At 41.6% G+C, this 21,975-nt stretch overlaps 2 protein-coding genes across 2 annotated transcripts in view; one reads left to right on the top strand and one right to left on the bottom strand.

The window, feature by feature from the left end:
- The window catches only part of CFAP161 (cilia and flagella associated protein 161), a 34,731-nt gene extending 19,317 nt beyond the window's left edge, over window positions 1-15,414 (top strand). Inside the window, exons 5-7 of the mRNA XM_073618482.1 lie at window positions 1,442-1,600; window positions 6,275-6,348; window positions 11,139-15,414. Coding sequence (XP_073474583.1) covers window positions 1,442-1,600; window positions 6,275-6,348; window positions 11,139-11,319 — 414 coding nt within the window. The 3' untranslated portion in view covers window positions 11,320-15,414. The remainder of the gene's footprint in view (window positions 1-1,441; window positions 1,601-6,274; window positions 6,349-11,138) is intronic.
- The window catches only part of LOC141131334 (aminopeptidase N-like), a 144,290-nt gene continuing 137,713 nt past the window's right edge, over window positions 15,399-21,975 (bottom strand). Inside the window, exon 21 of the mRNA XM_073618481.1 lies at window positions 15,399-21,141. Coding sequence (XP_073474582.1) covers window positions 20,983-21,141 — 159 coding nt within the window. The 3' untranslated portion in view covers window positions 15,399-20,982. The remainder of the gene's footprint in view (window positions 21,142-21,975) is intronic.

Genomic DNA, 21,975 nt, shown 5'->3' with positions numbered 1-21,975 from the left:
TAATTAAAAACCACATATATTAATATGAACATTATTTCTGGTGTTGCTATAACTGGAGTACCTCTATGTGTACATAGGCTAATCCATATACACACACATGTATTTACTCCAGGGAAAGAGATAAAAATAAAAATACTGAAGCTGATTCTAATATACTTTCTTAGTGAGAGAGGTATATAGAATAAAATAGAGCCACTGAATATATACACATATGCCATATATGCTATGATCTAGTCGTACAATAGGTCCCTATTTTGCATATTTTTAATTTTTAAGGTCTTGTATACAGGGCATACTACTAATACGATCTTAGGACCTAAAACTCATAATTGAGATTTATGAGATAAGTATGAGCATGGATGAGACATGTAAGAGCATGTATGCGCCATGGATGAGCATGGATGAGACATGTATGAGCATGGATGAGACATGTATGAGCATGGATGAGACATGTATGAGCATGGATGAGACATGGATGTGGCCCTGACGGTCACGGACATTCCCGGGTGCGCGCCCCAGGGGGCGTGCAGAAGTGCGATTCTGGGAGGACATCATTGTACGCCCTCCCAGAGTTATCCGACTGAGCTGTAGCCGTTATTCAGCTATGGCCCAGTCGGCAAATGGTTAAACAAAATAGAAATAAATAATAATAAAAATTAAAAAATTTATCTTGGAAATTATTTTTTGCCTTTTATTCTTACAACATACTCACAACAATTGATGTTTCACTCCTTGCCATTTTTAAATAATTGCAAAATTCTATGAAACAGCACAGGAAACAGAACACAGTAAAGCAGCCCATAGATTATGCGATTTTGTTTCCTTCCACCAGAGATGTTGATGGGGGAGTCAGTGTTGATGGGGGCATCCCTCCTGCAGTGCTATTGTGTTCTGCCGGCAGAGAGCATATGGAGCCTTCCCCACCGGCAGACTACAACGATCACTGCTAGCGTTGATAACCGCTGACTGTAACTGCAAGTTAAAAAACCGACAGGCTGGTTTTACCCAAGTTGATTGACTTCAGTACAACCAGCCTGCCCATAGATGGATCGGAAATCTCAGCCAGTCCCTTCTGAACCGGCCAAGATTCAATATAGTAGCTTAGCTGTGGAACAATTAGCTCATTACCATGTAGGCTGCACAAGTACCATGTAGTAGAGATTTAATTGCACACGATTGTCCAATGCTTTATTTGTTTGTTAATAATTGATCACTACTTACTATACTTACTGCTACCCATAATACCAATTAATGCTAGCATTTTTATAGTTGTATTGTTTTCTCTAGATATATATTTTATATGACAACACAGTATCAATACATTTGTTTCTCAACACTGCACCTTATGACCAATAAATTGTACCTACGGGAAAAATACATCCATTATACACATAACAAATCTGAAATGATTGATTGTTTTATCTGTCTATATGTTTTCCAGTTATATCTGACAAGTGACCAAAAAACGTTTCTAAAAAGCAGTAAGAAATCTCATTTGCAAGAAGTTAGTTTAACAGATCAGCCATCATATGAAACCTGCTGGCAGTTCGTCTATTTGGATCCACAAATGAGAATGGAACACGAAGGATTCCCTGTTCCAGTATGTATACTGTATATTGTTGTTATTACACTGTTGTTATTCTCCAAGGCGTTAAAAGCTTTTATGAAAATATTTAATTTGGTAATTCACATTATACAGGGCAATATAATATATTGTATACTATAATATATATTAATATGGTTTTAGTGCTGCAAAGGGAACATATCTTGTTCAAGAATGGCATTCTACATGTTTTAAAGCCAAAGTACAGCCAAAAAATAAAAAATTAATCAATTACAAAGGACATAACTTAGAGTAGGTAGGATATGTCCCTTGTGCTGATGCTTCTTTTTTTAGGTGAAATTCTCCTCCATCCATGTCCACCCAATCTTCCAGTAACCATACCTGCGCTATCAGCCTAGTGATTCCTTCCATAGAAGCCAATTTACAACATCTGTGAATGAATTGGGATCTATGAATGGAGGGGGCAGACCGTTCAGTCATCCACCCATCCTCCATTCGTAGATCATGTGACTCATAGAAGCTGTAGTATGGCTTCTGTGAATGATGAGGCTGGGCAGACAGCATAGTTGGGCTCTCTTAATGAGAGCCTGTGACAACCCCTTAGTCTATTAACTACTGCTGTATCAGAAGAATATGCCAGCGGGGTTGGAGGAGGGCTTCAACTGTAAGAAGAAACATCAGCACAAGAGACACATTCTACTGACTGTAACTTATGTCCCTTTGTGCGTTGGATTTGTGTACACACGATTGAAATTTCCGACAACGGATTTTGTTGTCGGAAAATTTTATAGCAAGCTCTCAAACTTTGTGTGTCGGAAATTCAGATGGAAAATGTGTAATGGAGCCTACACACGGTCGGAATTTCCGACAACAAGGTCCTATCACACATTTTCCGTCAGAAAATCCGACCGTGTGTACAGGGCATTAGGCTTTAAATGATAAGTCTACCCTCTCTATAGCCCTGGTATATGAGGTAACAATTTACTACCAGTGTGACATCATAATAATCTACCTTTCTGTAAGCTATCGTGATTTGTTAGTGGTTTTGGATAATATTTTTACAGCTTGTTTGTTTTATTTATTTTTTGTTTACAAACTTTTAATAGAAAGTTTCAAAAAGGGGTACAGAGATAGTGGCATTTGAAAATCTCATCTAAACACCTTTGTAAAGGAAATAGCAAATAGTACAAAATTATGACTAAGGGCCGGTTCACACTAGTGTGATGCCAGACATCGCATGTGATTTGCACCACATTGCTGTGCAGATCACATGCGATGTCTGTGCAATGCAAAATCAGCCATATAAACTGTATGGCTGAATTCACATCGCATTCGAACAAACTCTTTCGGGACCCTTTTTTTGTCTGCACTGGAATCAGATTGCACGGGTGTTCACACCCATGCGATCCGATCCTGCAAATCGTGCTGCGTTTTGCAAACTGATTGCGGGGTGTCGTTAACTTAACATACATTCCGCAATCAGTTCGTATGAACAGGTTGCGATTTTGATGTGGTGCAGATTTGCAGCAAATTCACTGTGAATTTGCACCGCATCTAGTGTGAAACGGCCCTGAAACAGCACGATCTATAAAAGTGTGTAATTATCAAGGCACAACAGCAGATAATAGTGCTGATAATACAATTACTAAGACATCAACATTAATATAGTGAAACACAGTGGTGGTCAAACAGTATGCCAAACCCCCCCCCCCAGTCGGTAGCACTTACCCCATTACCGGAGGCTTCCCCTGCTCAGCAGCCTCCTTTTCTCCTGCTCAGCATGGGTCACGGCGGCAGCGGCAGCTTCCGTTTCCCCCTCCGCCTCAGCAGCCAATCGGGATTCTTCTCTTTTTGACCAATTGGAAAATGGGTCTCACACCCGCTTGTGATTGGCCGGATTGAGGATCAGTGTTTCAACAGCAAATGTTCAGTCTCTGTTGTAACACACCTGGGTGGGATCATAGCGCATTCTCTGCGACCCGAGCCCACCCTATTTGGAAGCCTATTAGAGCCTCTGGCTCTAATCAGGTGGTTAAAAAAAAACCCTTACCGCTGTAATGAATGCGCCTGGTGCCCTGAAAGGGGCCGGATGCATGAATAGGGAGTGGCCACGGCGGCCGTGGATAGATTCATGCTATGCATAAATCTATCCATTGCATATAGGGGGATGGCGTGGCGAGAGTGGGTGGTGCCCGGGCGCCCCTAATGGACGGGCCGCCACTGGTGAGACACGTGGTGCTAATTAACAAGATTACATCATTCAAAGATATTGTAATCATCAAACCATTTACTCTATTTATGAATTCCACTCTAAGTTTAACTTGGGAGAGTAGGACAGAGGGAGTTCTCCAAAGTGTAGCAAGTACCCAATGGATGTCCACGCTTATTGTGTAGATTAGTTGCAGAGTAGTAGCTTCTACAATGGGAGAAAATAATAGGCAATGAGTTGGGGTAAGAGATAACTGAACACCTGTGATGGTAGAGGCCAAGGTAGACAGTCTTCTCCAAATTGGAATGACATGGGAGCACTCCCAGAACAAATGGAGAAATGAGCCAGAAGTCTGACAACCTTTGAAGCACAGGGGAGATACCGTAAGGAAGAATTAATGGATTCTAATCGGAGTCAGGTGCCACCTAGTAAAGAGTTTCACAGCAGTTTTCCTGATATTAAAGGAACCTCGTACATTTCTTTCGATTATCTACGCTTGTTTGTTTTAGTAAAACAACTCAATTTATGTCAATTCATTCTTGGACTGCGGAAATGACTGTTGGAGGCCTTTGGATGCTATGTTCAGCAATTTTTTTTCTTATATCACATTCTTTATGCATTAGCCCTGATGTGTCTCGTGACATGTGAAAGTAATAATTGCTTAAACTGAATTCAGCCCTGAATAAGGCCCTATTCACACCTAAGTGTAACAGAAAAGTGGGCAGAATTGAGCGTTTCTGCCCGCGTTTCTGACAATGAGCTAAATGCGCTAAAACACACAAAGCACTTGAGGTGCCATTATTTCCTATGCCGCGTACACACAGTCGGATTTTACGACGGGAAATGTTCAATGTGAGCTTGTTGTCGGAAAGTCCGACCGTGTGTATGCAAGACAAGTTTGAGCCAACATCCTTCAAACAAAAATCCACGGTTTTGTTGTCGGAAAATCCGATCGTGTGTACGGGGCATTATTTTCTAATGCCACCCAAAACATGGGTAGCAGCCAAGAGTTTTTTGAGTGTTTTCCTTGCAGAAAATCATGCAACACAAAATGTGCTTGGCTCTTGTCCAAAATTTGGTACATGTGCTTCTCTTAGCATATTTATGGAGTCGAGGGGGCCCATCAAATGAGTGGTGCCGCTCCAAAAACGTGCTAAATAACACCCAGCAAAAATGCAACGCTTCAGCATCACTCAAGTGTAAATGGGGCCTAAATGTGGGGCTAGTCATACATGTACAGATTTCTCTCGCTCAGCCTGCATTGCATTGTATTCTGAAAACTGGCACCTGTGGCTGTCAGAACTCCCGACTGGATGCAGTCACTGTTCAGCCCACAATTTTCCACCGGCTCCTCTTGACAAAAGTCAATTGAAAATCTACCTTTGTCAAGCCAGGTGTTGGTGACCCATGGCTCGAAGTTCAGCCAAGTCAGTAGGAATTGTCCACAATTCAAGCTATCTATGGCAGTCCTAATTTTTTCCTTTGCCAATGTTTACAGCAACTGGCACCATATATAAACAATTCAGGTTTCAAACAGCTCATTTGTACAACAGTGGAAAAAAAATTCTAGTCCAGTCTGTGCTTCAAGAAGATCTTGTTCCATTGTTGGGTTCCTCCATCTTTTTTCTTCCAAAGCTTAGAGAATGTAAAGCCATGTGTCAGTCATAGACTGCATGTCAAAGTCACCTCTGATTTCCTGCAACAAATATGTGTCACTGCCCTATGCATACATCAGTGGTCAGGGGAAGTGGTTAGAAATAGCAATAAGAACTTAAGTAAGCCAAAGCTTACATAATTTTTTTTCCTGCCACTATGGGTGGAAGGAAAGAATATTGCTCCCTCCTGTATCGCTATTGTGTTTTGCCAGCGGGGAGCCTTCCTTGCTGGCAGAACAGCAGTGATCACATGCAAAAAATCTGACAGGCTGGTTGTATCAAAGTCGATTGATGGATTGACTTCAGTGCAACCAGCCTGCCCATAGATGGATTAAATATTGCCTGGTCCCTGCTGAACCGGCCAAGAGCCAATCCTTCTATGGCCGGTTTTAGATGTTGAATTGAAGAAAGGCATTTGGAGCAGAAGATGAAGGTGCCAATGTGCCAACGTGTTTGGAGAATGGTACAGTTCATTTTATTATTTTAGTATAAACCATATAAAAATATATTTTTATTAAATAATGACTGTGCAAGAAAACATAATAAATAAACGGATAAACACAAATTATAGATAAAAGTCATTAAAAGTTTATTAAAAAATTGTAAATTTCCTTCCTTAATGTAAGGAGTCTATTTCTTTACTCTGAGCTGGATCCTGACCTGCTGTATTCTCAGTGAACATCTATATCTAGGGTAATCGGGCAATTGCTACAAGAAAATCACCCATGTGCATCATCAGCCTAATTTTGTTTTTTGTAAACATGATAGATAAACCTTATATAATTTCTGTTTTAATGATTTTAATTTCAATACAATAAAAAAACTAAAGCCAACTTGTATATACAGGCAAATACAAAACTCCTCATCGTTCACAGCAAAACAAACAGATGTCTCGCTGTTCTCCGGAAATACATCCTTTGGTAAGTACAATCATTTTTTTATGTCCTGATGTCTCAGATGTATACCTGGTGATAAACTAAAAATCTGATAACTGATGCTAACTTATTTCTGTAATGCATGCAATCCCTTTTAACAAATACAGTTCTCTTTCTGGTTTTGAATGGCAAGAGAAAACAAAATACTTTTTATTTATTTGGCCTCACATACAGATATTTGTCAATCATATGAACATATAAATTAATTATAATATATTAACTATATACAGTTTAATCATAAAATAATTAAAGTTGGTTATTGAACAGATTCCTCTTTCCACACTAACGAGGTAGAGGGTGGAATCTCCCCCCTGTCAAGACATTGGGGTGTATTTACTAAAACTGGTGCATTTGGATTCTGGTGCAGCTGTGCATGGTAGCCAATCTCAGTTTGTTCAATTAGGTTTGGCAATAAAACCTGGAAGCTGATTGACTTGTTTCTATGCAGAAGTGTGCCTGATTTTGCACTCTCCAGCTTTAGTAATGTACCCCATTGTGTTGATTCTTCACTGCCAGAATACACTGATCATTGGCTGCAGCTGCTGATCGACAAAAGTTTTTTAACATTCCTGTTCTAACAATCAACTTCTGTCAAACAGGGGCCACATATAGATCGAATTTCGAAGGGTTTCTGCTGAATCGGCCAAATTTCAATCCATTTATGGCCAGCTTAAGGCTAAGATATAATGATATAAAATGATTATTACTTTTTTCATTGGAGAAGCCTCGTTACTCTTAAAGTGACATTAAAGGTTCGGGTTTTTAAAAAAAAAAACAAACATGTCAAACTTACCTCCACTGTGCAGCTCGTTTTGCACGGAGTGGCCCCGAACATCCTCTTCTGGGGTCCCCCGGCGGCTCTCGTGGCTTACCTTGGTTACCTTGCGGACGCGCTCCCAAGTCCAGCATTCGGCGTCCATAGAGGCCGATTACAGGACTCGGCCCTGCCCCCCGACGCCCGCGTCATTGGATATGATTAACAGCAGTGGGAGCCAATGGCTGCGCTGCTATCAATCTATCCAATCAAGAGCCGAGAACCCCGGGCAGAGAGAGAGCGCGTCCATTCACTAAGGGGTATATTTATAAAACAAAAATGTGCATAGCTATTTGTCTCATAAAGCTGGCATGTACATTCCTTCTGTGAGAATGGGGAATATTAGGTGTTTTTATGCTATTTTCTCCACAGGTTGAATGTATCTCATTCATGAGAAATGAATGGCACATACCACATTATGGACAATAAATGGCACCGATGACCATAGGAAATAAACCTTTATTTCCTATGAGCTTCTACACCATCTAGTAGCTAAAATGTAGTAGTTTCCTGAAAAACTATTTTTACATGAATGAGAAGCATTCAACCTGTAGAGCGAATAGCCCTAGAACATTTGATTTTGTCCTGTACACACAGAACAAAAGTACATGGCAGTTTCAAAAGATGAATAGCTTTACACCTTTTTTAATAATTAGACTGTGAACAGCAGTATATAAAACATTTTTTTCAGATAATAATGTCATCATTGCCTCAAAAACATACCCTGCATCTATATGGACTGCTCTTTCCCTCAACATCCAATATTTTGCAAAGTTTTTGTACTTTCATATAAGGAAATAAACACCTCCTGAAAGATCTCAGAAGCGTCTTAAGTGGAATAAAACCTCTGGAAAAATAAATAAATAATAAATAGGCCCCCGGGAGCTTCTAACCATAATGTGCTAGTATGCATAGCATATTAGCACATTATGGCAGACTTACCTTGGAAAGGATCTCCTTCAGTGCTGCTGTGTCAGTGCTCTTGATGATCACAGGAGCTTCTATTTGCTCCCGGTCTTTCTTTTTGGTTCAAACTTAGTGGCCGCTTGATTGGCTAGGGATGCCGTCACTTCATCTTGGCACAGAGCTATGCTGTAAATGTAGGCTGAGCTGTGCACGTGCAGCTCAGTGTACACAAAGGCTGGCAGGCAAGGAAAAGCAGTTATGACAGAATAAATCAATAAGGTCTCTGCTGTCATTAAAACCCTACCTGTCATCTGATTTTAAATGTTTAAGTTTAGTTCAACTTTAAAGTGATGTAAGACTGATGACATTAACACAAGCCCACAGCCTGTCAACATGGGTCCTTAGACTGGTTCATCTTATTTTGTAGTAATTAATTAATGGCTTCCAGTTGCAATCTGAGTGAATCTCATGGAGATCCATTAATGTAAGCAAAGTATAAGATTTTGGACATTCTTTCGCCTCACTTTCCATGTTGTGAGTTAATATGGTAATTTAGGGCCTTTGTCAATGGCTTGGAATTAAAGGGTTTTGCATTTCCATACAAGTCTATAGGAATGCAGGACTGCTTGAACCAGGTCAAAGTAGGTACAGTGAGGGGAAAAAAAGTATTTGATAGGCTGCTGATTTTGTACATTTGCCCACTGACAAAGAAATGATCAGTCTATAATTTTAATGGTAGGTTTATTTTAACAGTGAGAGACAGAATAAAAACAAAACAATCCAGAAAAACAAATTTTAAAAAAGTTAGGAATTGATTTGCATTTTAATGAAAAAAGTATTTGATCCCCTATCAATCAGCAATATTTCTGGCACCCATGTATCTTCTATACAGGTAACAAGCTGAGATTAGGAGCATTCTCTTAAAGGGAGTGATTCTAATCTCAGCTTGTTATCTGTATAAAAGACACCTGTCCACAGAAGCAATCAGTCAATCAGATTCCAATCTCTCCACCATGGCCAAGACCAAAGAGCTGTTGTCCATGGATGTCAGGGACAAGATTGTAAACCTACACAAGGCTGTAATGGGCTACAAGACCATCGCCAAGCAGCTTGAGAGAGTGACAACAGTTGGTGCGATTATTTACAAATGGGAAAAAACACAAAGTAACTGTTAATCTCCATCGGTCTGGGACTCCATGCAAGATCTCACCTTGTGGAGTGTCATTGATCATGGGAACGGTGAGAAATCGGCCCAGAACTACACGTGAGAATCTTGTCAATGATCTCAAGGTAGCTGGGACTAAAATCACCAAGAAAGCAACAGGGCCATGTCTTGGGTGAGAACCTCCTTCCCTCAGCCAGGGCATTGAAAATGGGTCATGGATGGGTATTCCAGCATGTCAATGACCCAAAATACACGGCCAAGGCAACAAAGGAGTGGCTCAAGAAGACGCATATTAAGGTCCTGGAGTGGCCTAGTCAGTCTCCAGACCTTAATCCCATAGAAAATATGTAGAGGGAGCTGAAGGTCCGAGTTACCAAACATCAGCCTCGAAACCTTAATGACTTGGAGAGGATCTGCAAAGAGGAGTTTAAAAAAAAATCCCTCCTGAGATGTGTGCAAACCTGGTGGCCAACTACAAGAAATGTGCAAAGGGGTCAAGTAATTATTTCAGTCATTAAAATGCAAATCAATTTATATATTTTTTTAAATGAGTTTTTTTCTGGATATTTTTGTTGTTATTCTGTCTCTCACTGTTAAAATAAACCTACCATTACAATTATAGACCTGATAATTTCTTTGTCAGTAGGCAAATGTACAAAATCAGCGTAAGTAGATCAGCTGCAGGTCAAATGCACGTCAACTAATTCTGAATGATCTCAGAAGCATCTCAGATAGAGTTGCCACCTCATCCCTTTAAACCCGAACACATATGAATTACATAGATTCTGAGGCTAATTAAATGCAGATAAGGCACCAAGTGAGTTTAATTACCACCTTAATCAGCCACAGAACCTGTGTAATTCATATGTGTTCGGGTTTAAAGGGATGAGGTGGCAACCCTAATCTCAGACTGATGCTATCAACACAAGCCCAGATCCTATTGACAGGCCTTAAGACTGCTAGTGTGAGGTTATTGAGATTCAGTCATTTTATTTCTGGAAGCTCCAGATTAAAGATGTGGTGAGTTTTATTTTCCCATATCTGAACAATAAAAGTAGCTTTTTAAAGAAGACTGAACCTGGTGTGGCATGACGAAAATGCTTTCAGAATAAATATAAACCTTTTTGAATGAAGTGGTGAGTGGGGGTGGTGGGGTTAAGTTGGATAAAGGAAACCTTTTACAGAGAGAAATAGAGGCTATAATTTCTGAGCTCCGATTATGTGAATGCTAGTTGATCATTTTGCATTGAAGCTTGAATTTATTGGCTTAGAACAAGTGTGCAGATAAATACTAATGACTTTTTTTCTGACTTTTCATATCTGCGTATTTTCTTTAGTTCATTGACTTAGGGGAATAGCAAAAGAGTCCACCATATGTCTTTTATGACATGTTCTCTTTAAAAGCATGTGCTTGCACAAAGGACCCTTTGATCTGTTCACCTTGGGCAGGGTAACAGCTAAAGTGCCCCAATGGGCAGGTAGCCTACTTTCCAATTTACTTTCGGTGTACCACTGGTTCAAAAGAAATTCCTGTCTAGGGACTAAACTTTTTTCGTGGGGCATGGATGAGGTGCAGGGAGCCTCTTGAAGTGAACACTTGATGTTGACGGGCTTATATACAGCCCACATATAAATGATGTATTGGGTCAAACAGCTCAGATATTACAAGCAGTTTTCTGGCCACAAATTAGCCCAGTCTTCCAGATCTCAACCGATAGGGTTAACATGGGGCATATACTTTATGAAGGTGTCAGCAATCTGAGATACTGTATATTAAAATACATGGTCATTGTAATGCTTTTGAATGGTCAAAGCAACATGCAATCGTCACAATTAGAAAATGAGTTGGGGTAATTCTTTATTTACAGTTGTCTCTTCTCAATGTTTCAGGACTTTGTTTGGCAAGGAATGTGAAGTCACTGCCCATACATACTTGAATGGCCACAAGGCTGAAGAAAATGAAAATCACTGGAACATTGTTACGGGGAACCCAAGCGATGACATAAATACCATGTTTGACAGACCTAAGCCACCCAGTGAAGAAATGAATGAAAACAAATGTGTTAATTAAAGTGTTTGTTACTCTAAAAAAAAAAAAAAAATCCTATTCCCTGTGCTGTGTCATTTGGCCCTCTGTATCATAACTACCATAAAAACCTCCCATCCCCTCTGTAACATGACAATATGTGTCCCTATGCCTGTGTAGCGTACTACCCCCGTAGGAGATGCTGGTTTAGTTGTACAATCTGCCATTCACCCATACTGCCATACACACCACAACCCATGAGATAGAAAGAGTCCATGTTAGGACTTTTTTACTTGGTCTTTGTTTGTGAGATTAACTTGAAGAGATCTAGAGATGTATGAGATGCCCATGAATGTTTCAGAAGAATATGTTATCATCCACAGCTTTGGCCTTTTCAGTGGATTTCCCCTGTCTGTCCAGTCCTTGCTGCAAACTATTGATTCCAGTTAACAAGACAAATCACTCTGAATGATTCCCCCTGTATTGGTTCTCACTGGGGACTATTGCTTCTTCTGTTATCAATCTGGCTGAAGGTTTACTACTCTGAATAGTTCCTCTGCCCGACTGGTTATGCTTCCATCGGGGTATTAATTCTTTAAGGTCAAATAACTGCACAGTCTTCTTCAGACCCGCATACCAACACCCTTTTTGGGGTATCAATTCTTTAAGGTCAAAGACGTGCATCGCCTTCTCCATGACCCGCATATTAACACCCTTCAGTCTCTAAAAGTGCTTGATACTGTATTTCTTGAATGCACAGTATAAAAAATCCTTCCTTTAGCTCCTCTGGGTTTGCACTCCTTTTGCTCTCTCCCAATACACAGTCCATGTTCTACTCACAGAAAGTCGATCACCCAGTTCTTCTTCCTCCGCTTTGCTCCTACTTCCTCCTTCTTCGATTGGCACATTCCCGCCTGGGAACGCCCGGTATATTCTCAGCGACTACATGCTGACTTCTTCCCCAGGGCCTAGGCACTTGGCCCCCTGGATTCTCCTCCGGCACCAGGGCACCGGGATCTCTAAACTGCCAGGCCACTGGCTCCTCCGACTCCCCCCAGAGCATGTGACCCTCCCCTTTTATGAGAGACCTCCCCTTGACCATGGAAATTAACCATTGGTCAATTCTCTTACATAGGTTTCCTGCCACTCAGGTCTCAGCCCATCCTCTCTTTTCAGCAGAATCCACTGTTAAGCGGAGAAGGTCTCCCTGAGCCCAAGTGTAGGCGGCCACACCCCCTTCTATTCTGATACTTCCAACCCTGAATTAACATCCAAGCCCAATAAAGAACACAGGCCTGGCTAAATGTACCTGTCGTTATATTCTACACTATCAAAATATACAATAAAGCACCTACCTAAAGGTAGAGGGCGCTACACCTGTGTTATATTAAAAATCTGCCATTCTGTACCTATATCAGAGCGTCTCCCGGCGCTCACGTGACTCCTCGGCTCTCTCTCCTCTTCTCCTTCCCTGGCTGACGTCAGAGGGAGTGCTCGGCCCCGCCCGCTGGAACTGTCAGCCGGGCAGAGGAGAGAGCTGGGGAGTCACATGAGCGCCGGGAGATGCTCTAAAATAGGTACAGATCAGCAGCTTTTTTTATAAAACACAGGCAGAGGGACACATATCATTATGTTACAGAGGGGGTGGGAGGTTTTTATTATATTGGCTAAACAACCACTTTAAAACCTTGCAGAAATTGTACACTTACCTGGCATAATAAGCTCCAAGAAATAAAATTAAACTTTTTTTAGTATCAACTGGTCACTTCGACATCATATGCTTCCAAATTCTGCTTGACATGTACTGGCATAGGCACCCAGTGTAACAAATCTGACTATAGTATATGATGTTTATAGAAATCCTAACACAACAATGGTTAAAAAATATACAGTACCGTGCAAAAGTTTTAGGCAGGTGTGAAAAATTATGTAAATTAAGATTGCTTTCAGAAACAAAAGTGTGAATAGTTTATTCTTATCAACATACAAAATGGAAAGTAAATGAACAGAAGGGAAATCCAAATAAAATCTATATATGGCGTGACCACTCTTTGCCTTCAAACCAGCATCAATTTTTCTAGGTACACTTGCACACAGTTTTTGCAGGAACTCTGCAGGTAAGTTGTTGTAAATATCTTGGAGAACTAACCACAGATGTTCTGTGGATGTAGGCTGCCTCAAATCCTTCTGTCTCTTTATGTAATCCCAGGCAGACTCTATGATGTTTTGAGATCAGGGCTCTGTGGGAGCCAAACCATCATTTCCAGGACTCCTTGTTCTTCTTTACACTGAAGATAGTTCTTAATGACATCGGCTGCATATTGGGGGTCGTTGTCTTGCTGCAGGAAAAAATTGCGGCCTTTCACACACCTCCCTGATTGTATAGTATGATGGTCAAGTATCTGCCTGTATTTCTTAGCATTGGATTTTACATGTGATGCCCCCCACTGGGAGAACACAATGGCTCAGTGTGACGGGTCCCCCTGTCAACACTGTCAGTGTTGGTGGGGGGGGGGAATCGACCTGTGGTTGCAGGAAAGAAATTCGCTCCATCTCTGGGCAGCCATAGAGATCACAATTGTTATCAGATCCTACCCGGTTTGCCAGGGCCAAGTGTTAAACTATGGCTACCATGAAAGTCCCTTCAGTACATACACTGGGGGAAATAATGTACAGATAGATGAGCAGATCCCTCAATATGAACAACTGGAAATGTAAAATTGGCTCATCCTTCATGTGATCTCTGCACCCCTAGAACGGTCCCCCCTCCCTCGATTCAAAGGTGAGTTCCATGATTTTTAAATAGATATTAATGTATAGCTTGTCCTAAAGGAATCCTGTACTGTGAAAATATATAGGCTATTTGCTAACCTCTCTTTAAAATACTTGCTTCCTGGTTGTCTTGTTGCCCTTGGCTTCAATTCTTCAATAGCAGAAGTATGCAGCTCACAAATTCTGACATCACTTTGACTTTCTAACCTGTAAGCTTGTTCTGAGGCAGTGACTGAGAAAGTATTAGGCTTCCTTCACATGGTCAATCAGGAGCATACAGTAGATTCCAACAGCAGGAATCAGTAGGTTCTTGCGGCTAGGGTTACAGGTGTATGTGAACAGCTGCGCCCACTTAGCCTGTATAAAGCAATTACAGGCTGAGAAGAACATTGTTATTGGCATGTATCTACACATCTGGCCATGGACACATATGTCTACGTCTAGAGTCGCTCATCTGTCCCCAGCCGCAGGTAACTTCTGGATGTGCGGATACATGCAAACAGTGACAGCTCCTCTCAACCTATCATTGCTTTGTACAGGCTGAGCGGCTGAAGCTGTTTGCATGCACTTGTGATCCCAGCCGCCAGAATCTGCTGATTCATGCCACATACCCCTAATGTGTGAAGGTGGCCTTAAAATCAGAGTCATATGATATTCTTAGAACGAGGTCAGCAATTGTAGCCTCTTGTTTTTCTTTCAGTACAAGGTTCTTTTAAACTCCTGCCATCCATGTAACATATTTAATGCCCACACACTGTATATATGCGTGCCGAGGTTTCTGTGCTGAGAACAAACTCACTGCGCGCTCCCAGCATAGCGACTGAGCTATCAAAGACAGCTCCCGATCTCTAGTAATGATTGAGTGGTCACATGATTGGACAGTGTGTCCCCCCCCCCCCCCGGCGTAAAAACCCTGTTAAAGGGACATCTAAGCTGGACTAAAAGGGGTTAACCCCTAGGCACCGACAGTACACAAATATGTGGCCTCTTAGCGGGTGCGCCTTGGCGCCGAGCGGCCGCATATTTGTCTACCAATTAGTTGACCCAGCTGTGCCAAGCATGCGTACCCTGCAATCAGGAGCTTTCCGATCACGTGATCGTCGTGACAGCCAATCACGGCGGTCACCTAATCATAAACCCCTCCCTGCACCTGAAACCTCTTAAAGGGTCGGGGCAAAGGGGGTTAATATATAATGCATTTCTGCAATGCGTTCTGGTGAGAACCGACCTTAGTGCACAATAAAGTAATTATGGGCTTTTTGCTTCTGTTCCATTTCTTTTTTTCATTAAAATGTATGTGTCATTTATTGCTATAACATCACAAACTGATTAGAAAAACAAATGACAAAATAAAGGTTTCCTATTAAATTTTTATTTTTACATTCTAGACTATATAACAAAATAACCATTTTCTCAGTGTGTCTTTTTGAAAAGTCTATATTATATTATTTTACATAGAGATTTTAAAATATGTTTTTTTAGGATCCCATGTATACAGTATAACCTTCATATACTTATTGAGGTCTTTGAAGCAAGATGGAACATGAATTGGTCCAAAGTATAGTCAGTGCAGCAAAAGTACGACTGAAATGGAGGCACCAGCCACTACTTGGCTCTGGGATCACAGGTCTGATGCGATTTCAAAATGCTTGTACTGTATATTTCTTTATTCATTATTTGAGGGAACCTCAACATGGAGTGTTTAATAGACAGAAGTGGCTTATATGTTAAACCGTCAATTCTCTGAAAAAGCAATCTGCATTTGTATCCCTTTTCAGAGGCATTTGACAGGTGGTGAGCAGGTGATGTCATGTCTCAGGCTGCATATGATGGGAACAGAGGTTGCATATGATGGGCACAATGGCTGCATATGACGGGCACAATGGCTGCATATGATGGGCACAGTGGCTGCATATGATGGGCACAGTGGCTGCATATGGTGGGCACAGTGGCTGCATATGGTGGGCACAGTGGCTGCATATGATGGGCACAGTGGCTGCATATGGTGGGCACAGTGGCTGCATATGGTGGGCACAGTGGCTGCATATGGTGGGCACAGTGGCTGCATATGGTGGGCACAGTGGCTGCATATGGTGGGCACAGTGGCTGCATATGATGGGCACAGTGGCTGCATATGATGGGCACAGTGGCTGCATATGGTGGGCACAGTGGCTGCATATGGTGGGCACAGTGGCTGCATATGATGGGCACAGTGGCTGCATATGGTGGGCACAGTGGCTGCATATGATGGGCACAGTGGCTGCATATGGTGGGCACAGTGGCTGCATATGATGGGCACAGTGGCTGCATATGGTAGGCACAGTGCACAGTGGCTGCATATGATGGGCACAGTGGCTGCATATGACAGGCACAGTGGCTGCATATGGTGGGCACAGTGGCTGCCTTTTATGGGCACAGTGGCTGCAATTGATAGCACAGTGAGGCTGCAATTGATGTTTTTTTCAGTGTTTTTCAGAATTTTGCAGTTTGTTTGTGCCCCCCAAAAAATTTTGAGCGTCAACCGCCACTGCTCCTCATCACCTGTTTTAATCCCATGATTACTGCACCAATGCACTGCAACAGCAGGGGATTTGCAGTATTTCCTAATTTGCTTGAATGGGACGCATTTGATGGGCTCACTGCCTGCTGAATGGGTAAAGAGTGATAGGTTTTGAACAACCCCATCCACTGCCTTTGTAGGTTAAGGGGGCACTAAAAACTGTGCATTTTTTACACCCACCCAACTGCAAGCCCTAATGGAATGATGTATAATTTATACAGTATAAAGAATTACCATTTTTTTTTATTTTGTTAATTTCTGTTTTCATTCTTTATGTATCAGCCTAGCTGTTGTCCTTTGCAGCCACATACTGGCTTCATTTATGCACTCAGGTAATGGTTATATGGAATTTTTCAGGGCAGATTTCCTGATAGGGATGGTGGTCTTTCCACAAAGGATATTATTTAAAGCAGCTGTAAACTCATTCAAACCAGTTTCAGCCCGGGAAGGTTTTACTCCCTTAATGACCAGCCCATTTTTTGCGTTTCGGCACTGCGTTACTTTAACTGACAATTGCACGTTCGTGCAGCGCTGTACCCAAATAAAATTGATGTTCTTTTTTTCCCACAAATAGAGCTTTCTGTTGGTGGTATTTGATCACCTCTGCAGTTTTATTTTTTGCGCTAGAAACAAAAAAAAGATCGGCAATTTTGAAAAAAAAAAAAAAAACAATATTTTTTATTTTCTGCTATAAAACATATTCAATAAAAAAAAAAAAAATGTAAAAAATCGAATATCTTCATAAATTTAGGCCGACATGTATTCTGCTACATATTTTTGGATAAAAAAATCCCAATAAGCGTATATTGATTGGTTTGCACAAAAGTTATCGCGTCTACAAACTATGGGATATTTTTATGGCATTTTTTTTTTTTAACTAGTAATGGTGGCAATCAGCGATTTTTAGCGGGACTGCGACATTGCGGTGGACGAATTGGACACCTAACTGACGCTTTTTTGGGAACAAGTGACATTATTACAGTGATCAGTGCTAAAAATATACACTGTCACTGTACTAATGACACTGGGAGGGAAGGGGTTAACACCAGGGGCAATCAAAGGGTTAAATGTGTGCCTAATTTGGTTCTTGATAACTGTGTGGGGGATGGACTGACTGGGGGAACACAGTGATCCGTGCTTAGCAGGAAAACAGGATTTCTGTGTTCTCCCCTGTCAGAACGGTGATCTGCCTTGTTTACATAGGCAGCTCGCCGTTCTGCCTCTCTGGGGAATGATCGGCGGGTCCCAGCGGACATCACGTTCACCGGACCCGCTGATTGGTTCCCCCTCTGGCTAATCAGCGTGCGCGCCCCCGCGCTGTTTGTTGCACGAAATGTCATACAGGTATGTCATTTCGTACAATAGAGCTGACTTGCCGCAGTATATCTCTTTAGGTAGTTAAAATGAATTAGTGCAACCTATAGTACTGTGTGCTCTGTCTTTATCACTTCTTACCTGCTTGCTTTTGGTGTAATCCTTCTGTTTCTTTTCAATGACATCACCGGTGCATGCGCTGTTAGCCCTGTTTTTCCGGCAAGCTTATGCTGCCGGAAAAAATTTCTGTGTATATGCCGGGGCTGCATCATTTCCTGATGTCGGCATCAGCCCCAAGATCCCGCAACATTCCTTCCCCATTGAGAAGCTGGGCAGCAGCAGGATCGTTTTTTTTTAGCTGGACACGGTTTCCATAGTAACCGGAAACAAAAACGAGGCTTGGCTTTGGGGAATAATGTGCATGCACGGGATTATGGATGCGGAGAAAGAGTGAGGGTGGAAATACATTACTGTTGGGACGCAGAAGACAGGACTTATAATGGCAGCGGCTGCATATAAGCTGGAGCGTTCAGAAAAAGTTTATCAGAGCAAGTAAAAATGTTTTATTTGCATACTGTATGCGGCACAATGGTTATAAAGAGCAACATGAAGTTGCATATTACTGATTTGGAGTAAGGTTGTCTGAGTTTACTACTGCTTTAAAGAGTAACTCCACTTTTGTTGAGAAAAAATATTTCCCTCTGGGTGATTAATGTCACTTGCAAGGATTTTAACAAACTTTGTAGCAGATTCCTACCTTTATTTATTCTGAAGAAATAGCTGTTTGTTTGTCTGTGTCCATGTGCTAAGTGAATCTGTATGGGAGTGGTTTTATAATTATTAATCAGCTGCCGCATCTGCAGGGCTCTGAGGAAAGTAGCAGTGTCTACATTGCTTTAGACATGATTGTCTTTTGGGAGTATCTCACTAAAAATAACATTTTTCTTGCAGAGGATGCCCAAAATCTGACTTGTATCTTGGAGCAGACTTCTGGGAGAATCAGTGAGCCAGTCACGCAAGCAGGAAATGGCATATTGGGGGGGGGGGGGGGTGTGTTCTGTACAGCATCTGTGTACAGAACACCTCCAGGTTGCCATATTGCATTGTATTTTATAGAAAATGACAGAGCTGCAGATTGAAAGGGAAAGGTCATTTTTTAAGAACATTCAATTACAATATGACTTGTGTAGCAATAGTTTACAGTACATACATTTTATTTTATTTTGTTTTTCCACAAAGGTGGAGTTACCCTTTAATTAAAAGCTGCAAAATATTAAAAATGATTTATAAAACCCCATGAACACATTAAAGCAAGTCTGAGATTTTAAGAATTGTGTTTGCGCCTACTTTGAGGTTTATGTAAATGACAGAATTAGCGACCTGAAAAGTAACATTCCCAGCAGGCAGGGGGGCAACTAATGAGAAGGGATGTGTTCAGTAATTTGTTGCTGTCGTCATTTCCTCTTACATCATGATTACTGTATATTTCATGTGAATTAGACCCCCTGATTTGCTTATGATATAGATTAATATCAGTGGGAGCAGGATATTTTTCCATATGAAATAAGCATACTGTTTAAACCCTGAGCGATAAAAAAAAATCCTCGCCATATTTATGTAGAAAGTTTGAAGTCACTGTTTCTCAGTCACCTTAGAAATCAAGGATAGAAAAGTAAGCTAGCATAAGACTGGATCTTGTATTTGTCCTCGTACAACCACTTTCTTACTTAAAGTGACACTAAGGCTATGTTTCCACTAGTGCGTCCCCAAAGTTGCGCGATTTACACTGCGACTTTACAATGCGATTTATGTTGCGATTTGATGCGACTTTAAAAACGACTTTGATGTTCTGCGATTTAGCCAGAGTGATGTAATTCCTTATCCTGCTTAGTTACTTCCCCTTCCTGTCTTCCACACTCACGTACATCAATATAGGAAGTGATGTATTTTTGAGGAGCAGAGATCATGTGCTTCCATAGACTTCCGTGGAAGTCGCAACAAAGTCGCGGTGTCAGACATGTACATGCGACTGCATTGCGACTTAATACCTTTCTATGGAGAACAAGTCGCACCGAAGACGGAACAAAGTAGTGCAAGAACCTTTTTTGGAGACAATGCGACTTGAGTCGCACTAATTAGAACGGGGACCATTGAAATACATGTGTCAAGTCGCAAAACAAGTCGCAGTAGTGGAAACAGAGCCTTAAGGTTCATGTTTTAAAAAAAATAAAAAATAACTAACATATCATACTTACCTCCACTGTGCAGCTCGTTTTGCACAGAGTGGCCCCGAACCTGGTCTTCTGGGGTCCCTCGGTGGCTCTCGCGGCTCCTCCCCACATCAGATAACCCCCTAGGAGAAGCGCTCTCCCGGGGGGTGGTTACCTTGTGGGCGCGCTCCCGAGTCCAGCATTCTATAGACACCGAATGCAGGACTCGGCCCCGCCCCCCGGCACTTGCGTCATTGGATTTGATTGACAGCAGCGGGATCCAATGGCTGCGCTGCTATCAATCTATCCAATCAACAGCCGAGAACCCTGGGCAGAGAAACAGCGCATCCCCGTGGGACAAGTTTGAGAGTTCAGGTAAGTAAAACGGGGGGCTGGGGGGCCGGTCACTGACGTGTTTTTTCACCTTAATGCATAGGATGCATTAAGTTGAAAAAACACGAACCTTTACAACCCCTTTAATTACAGGTATTTATATAGTCCTTATATCAGCTGTTGCAACACTTCACATTGTACGTTCACATTCACATGAGTCCCTGCCCTCAAGGAGCTTACAGGAGCCCTACCCCACATATTAAGGCAAATTAACCTACCAGCATGTCTTTAGAGTGTAGGAAGAAACCAGTGAACCCAGAGGAAGCCCACACAAGCACAGGGAGAACATGCAAACTCCATGCAGATAGTGTCTTGATTGGGGTTAAGAAACAGGGACCCCAGTGCTGCAAGGCAGAAGTGCTAACCACAAAGCCATTGCAGCTTCATAAACTGTGAAGAGTGGCAAGCAGTCCTTGGAAGAGGCACGTGTGGCTGGTAGACTTGATATATGCTTGTCTTCTATGACTTTACTACCGTGCCTTCAAACCAATCCTTAACAAGCTTTTTGTTTTCATTTACCCATTTGATGTTTGCCTTGGTCTTCTCTATTGATTGCTCCAGAGCTCTTGTACCTGAGCCAAAACCTACTGCTTCATTATCCTTTTTAAATTGTTCAAGCTGGTGAGAAAAAGAATAATTGTAATTTTTAAGAGGAAATTAAAAGTTTCCAAATGGATTCCTGTACATCTATGTGTATATGATTACATAGTATTTCATTCTATCAAAGTTGACCTTTTCTACAAACCACAATGGTTTCCCAATATAGGTTGAGCGTATCCAAAATGTTAGCCAAAATCTAACAACTTAAAGCTCAACTCCGGGCAAAGAAAAGTTTCCCCATGCAGTTGGGTTATACTCATCCGATCCTTCGTTCCATCAGAAAATGATGCTTCCCACGGTCCAGAGGTGGACTGTTTCTGGAATATGGAGCCTGCTCTGGGAGTGATGACATCAGGAACACTCCACAACTCAAGACCGCTGGAGCGTTGGGGTGCCGGACCTGTCTTGTGCTGGGAGGATCGGAGGTTTAGGTAAGTATATCTTGTTTCTCCTCTCCCCTAGACAACAACAAGCTCTTAACCTGTGCACTGCCCCACTGCATGGAATAACCTTTGTTTTTGCCCTGGAGATGGGCTTTAAGCCTCATTCACACTGGGCGTTTGCTCAGCTCTTCTGAACACCTTTCTCCTGGCAGGTTTAAAAACGCACTTAAAGCTGTGTTATTCAAGCGTGTTTAGATGCATTTAGACACATTCAGGGGCATCAAGAGTTTTACCGTTCATTTCATTTCCAGTAATTTTTATTAGTTAAATTCTAAGAGAGATACAAAAGAATTATATTCCATGAAACATACCAAACCATTCATTCATTTTGTTGGCCATAATATTAACTTATTCTGGTCATTAAAATGAATGAACGCTCAAGCTTTGAAAGCACCTAGCTTTTAGGCGT

This window comes from Aquarana catesbeiana, linkage group LG03, assembly GCF_042186555.1.
Source record: "Aquarana catesbeiana isolate 2022-GZ linkage group LG03, ASM4218655v1, whole genome shotgun sequence".
NCBI lineage: Eukaryota > Metazoa > Chordata > Amphibia > Anura > Ranidae > Aquarana > Aquarana catesbeiana.
Note: the sequence above shows the minus strand (reverse complement) of the source record. Positions and strands in the feature narration are given on the sequence as shown.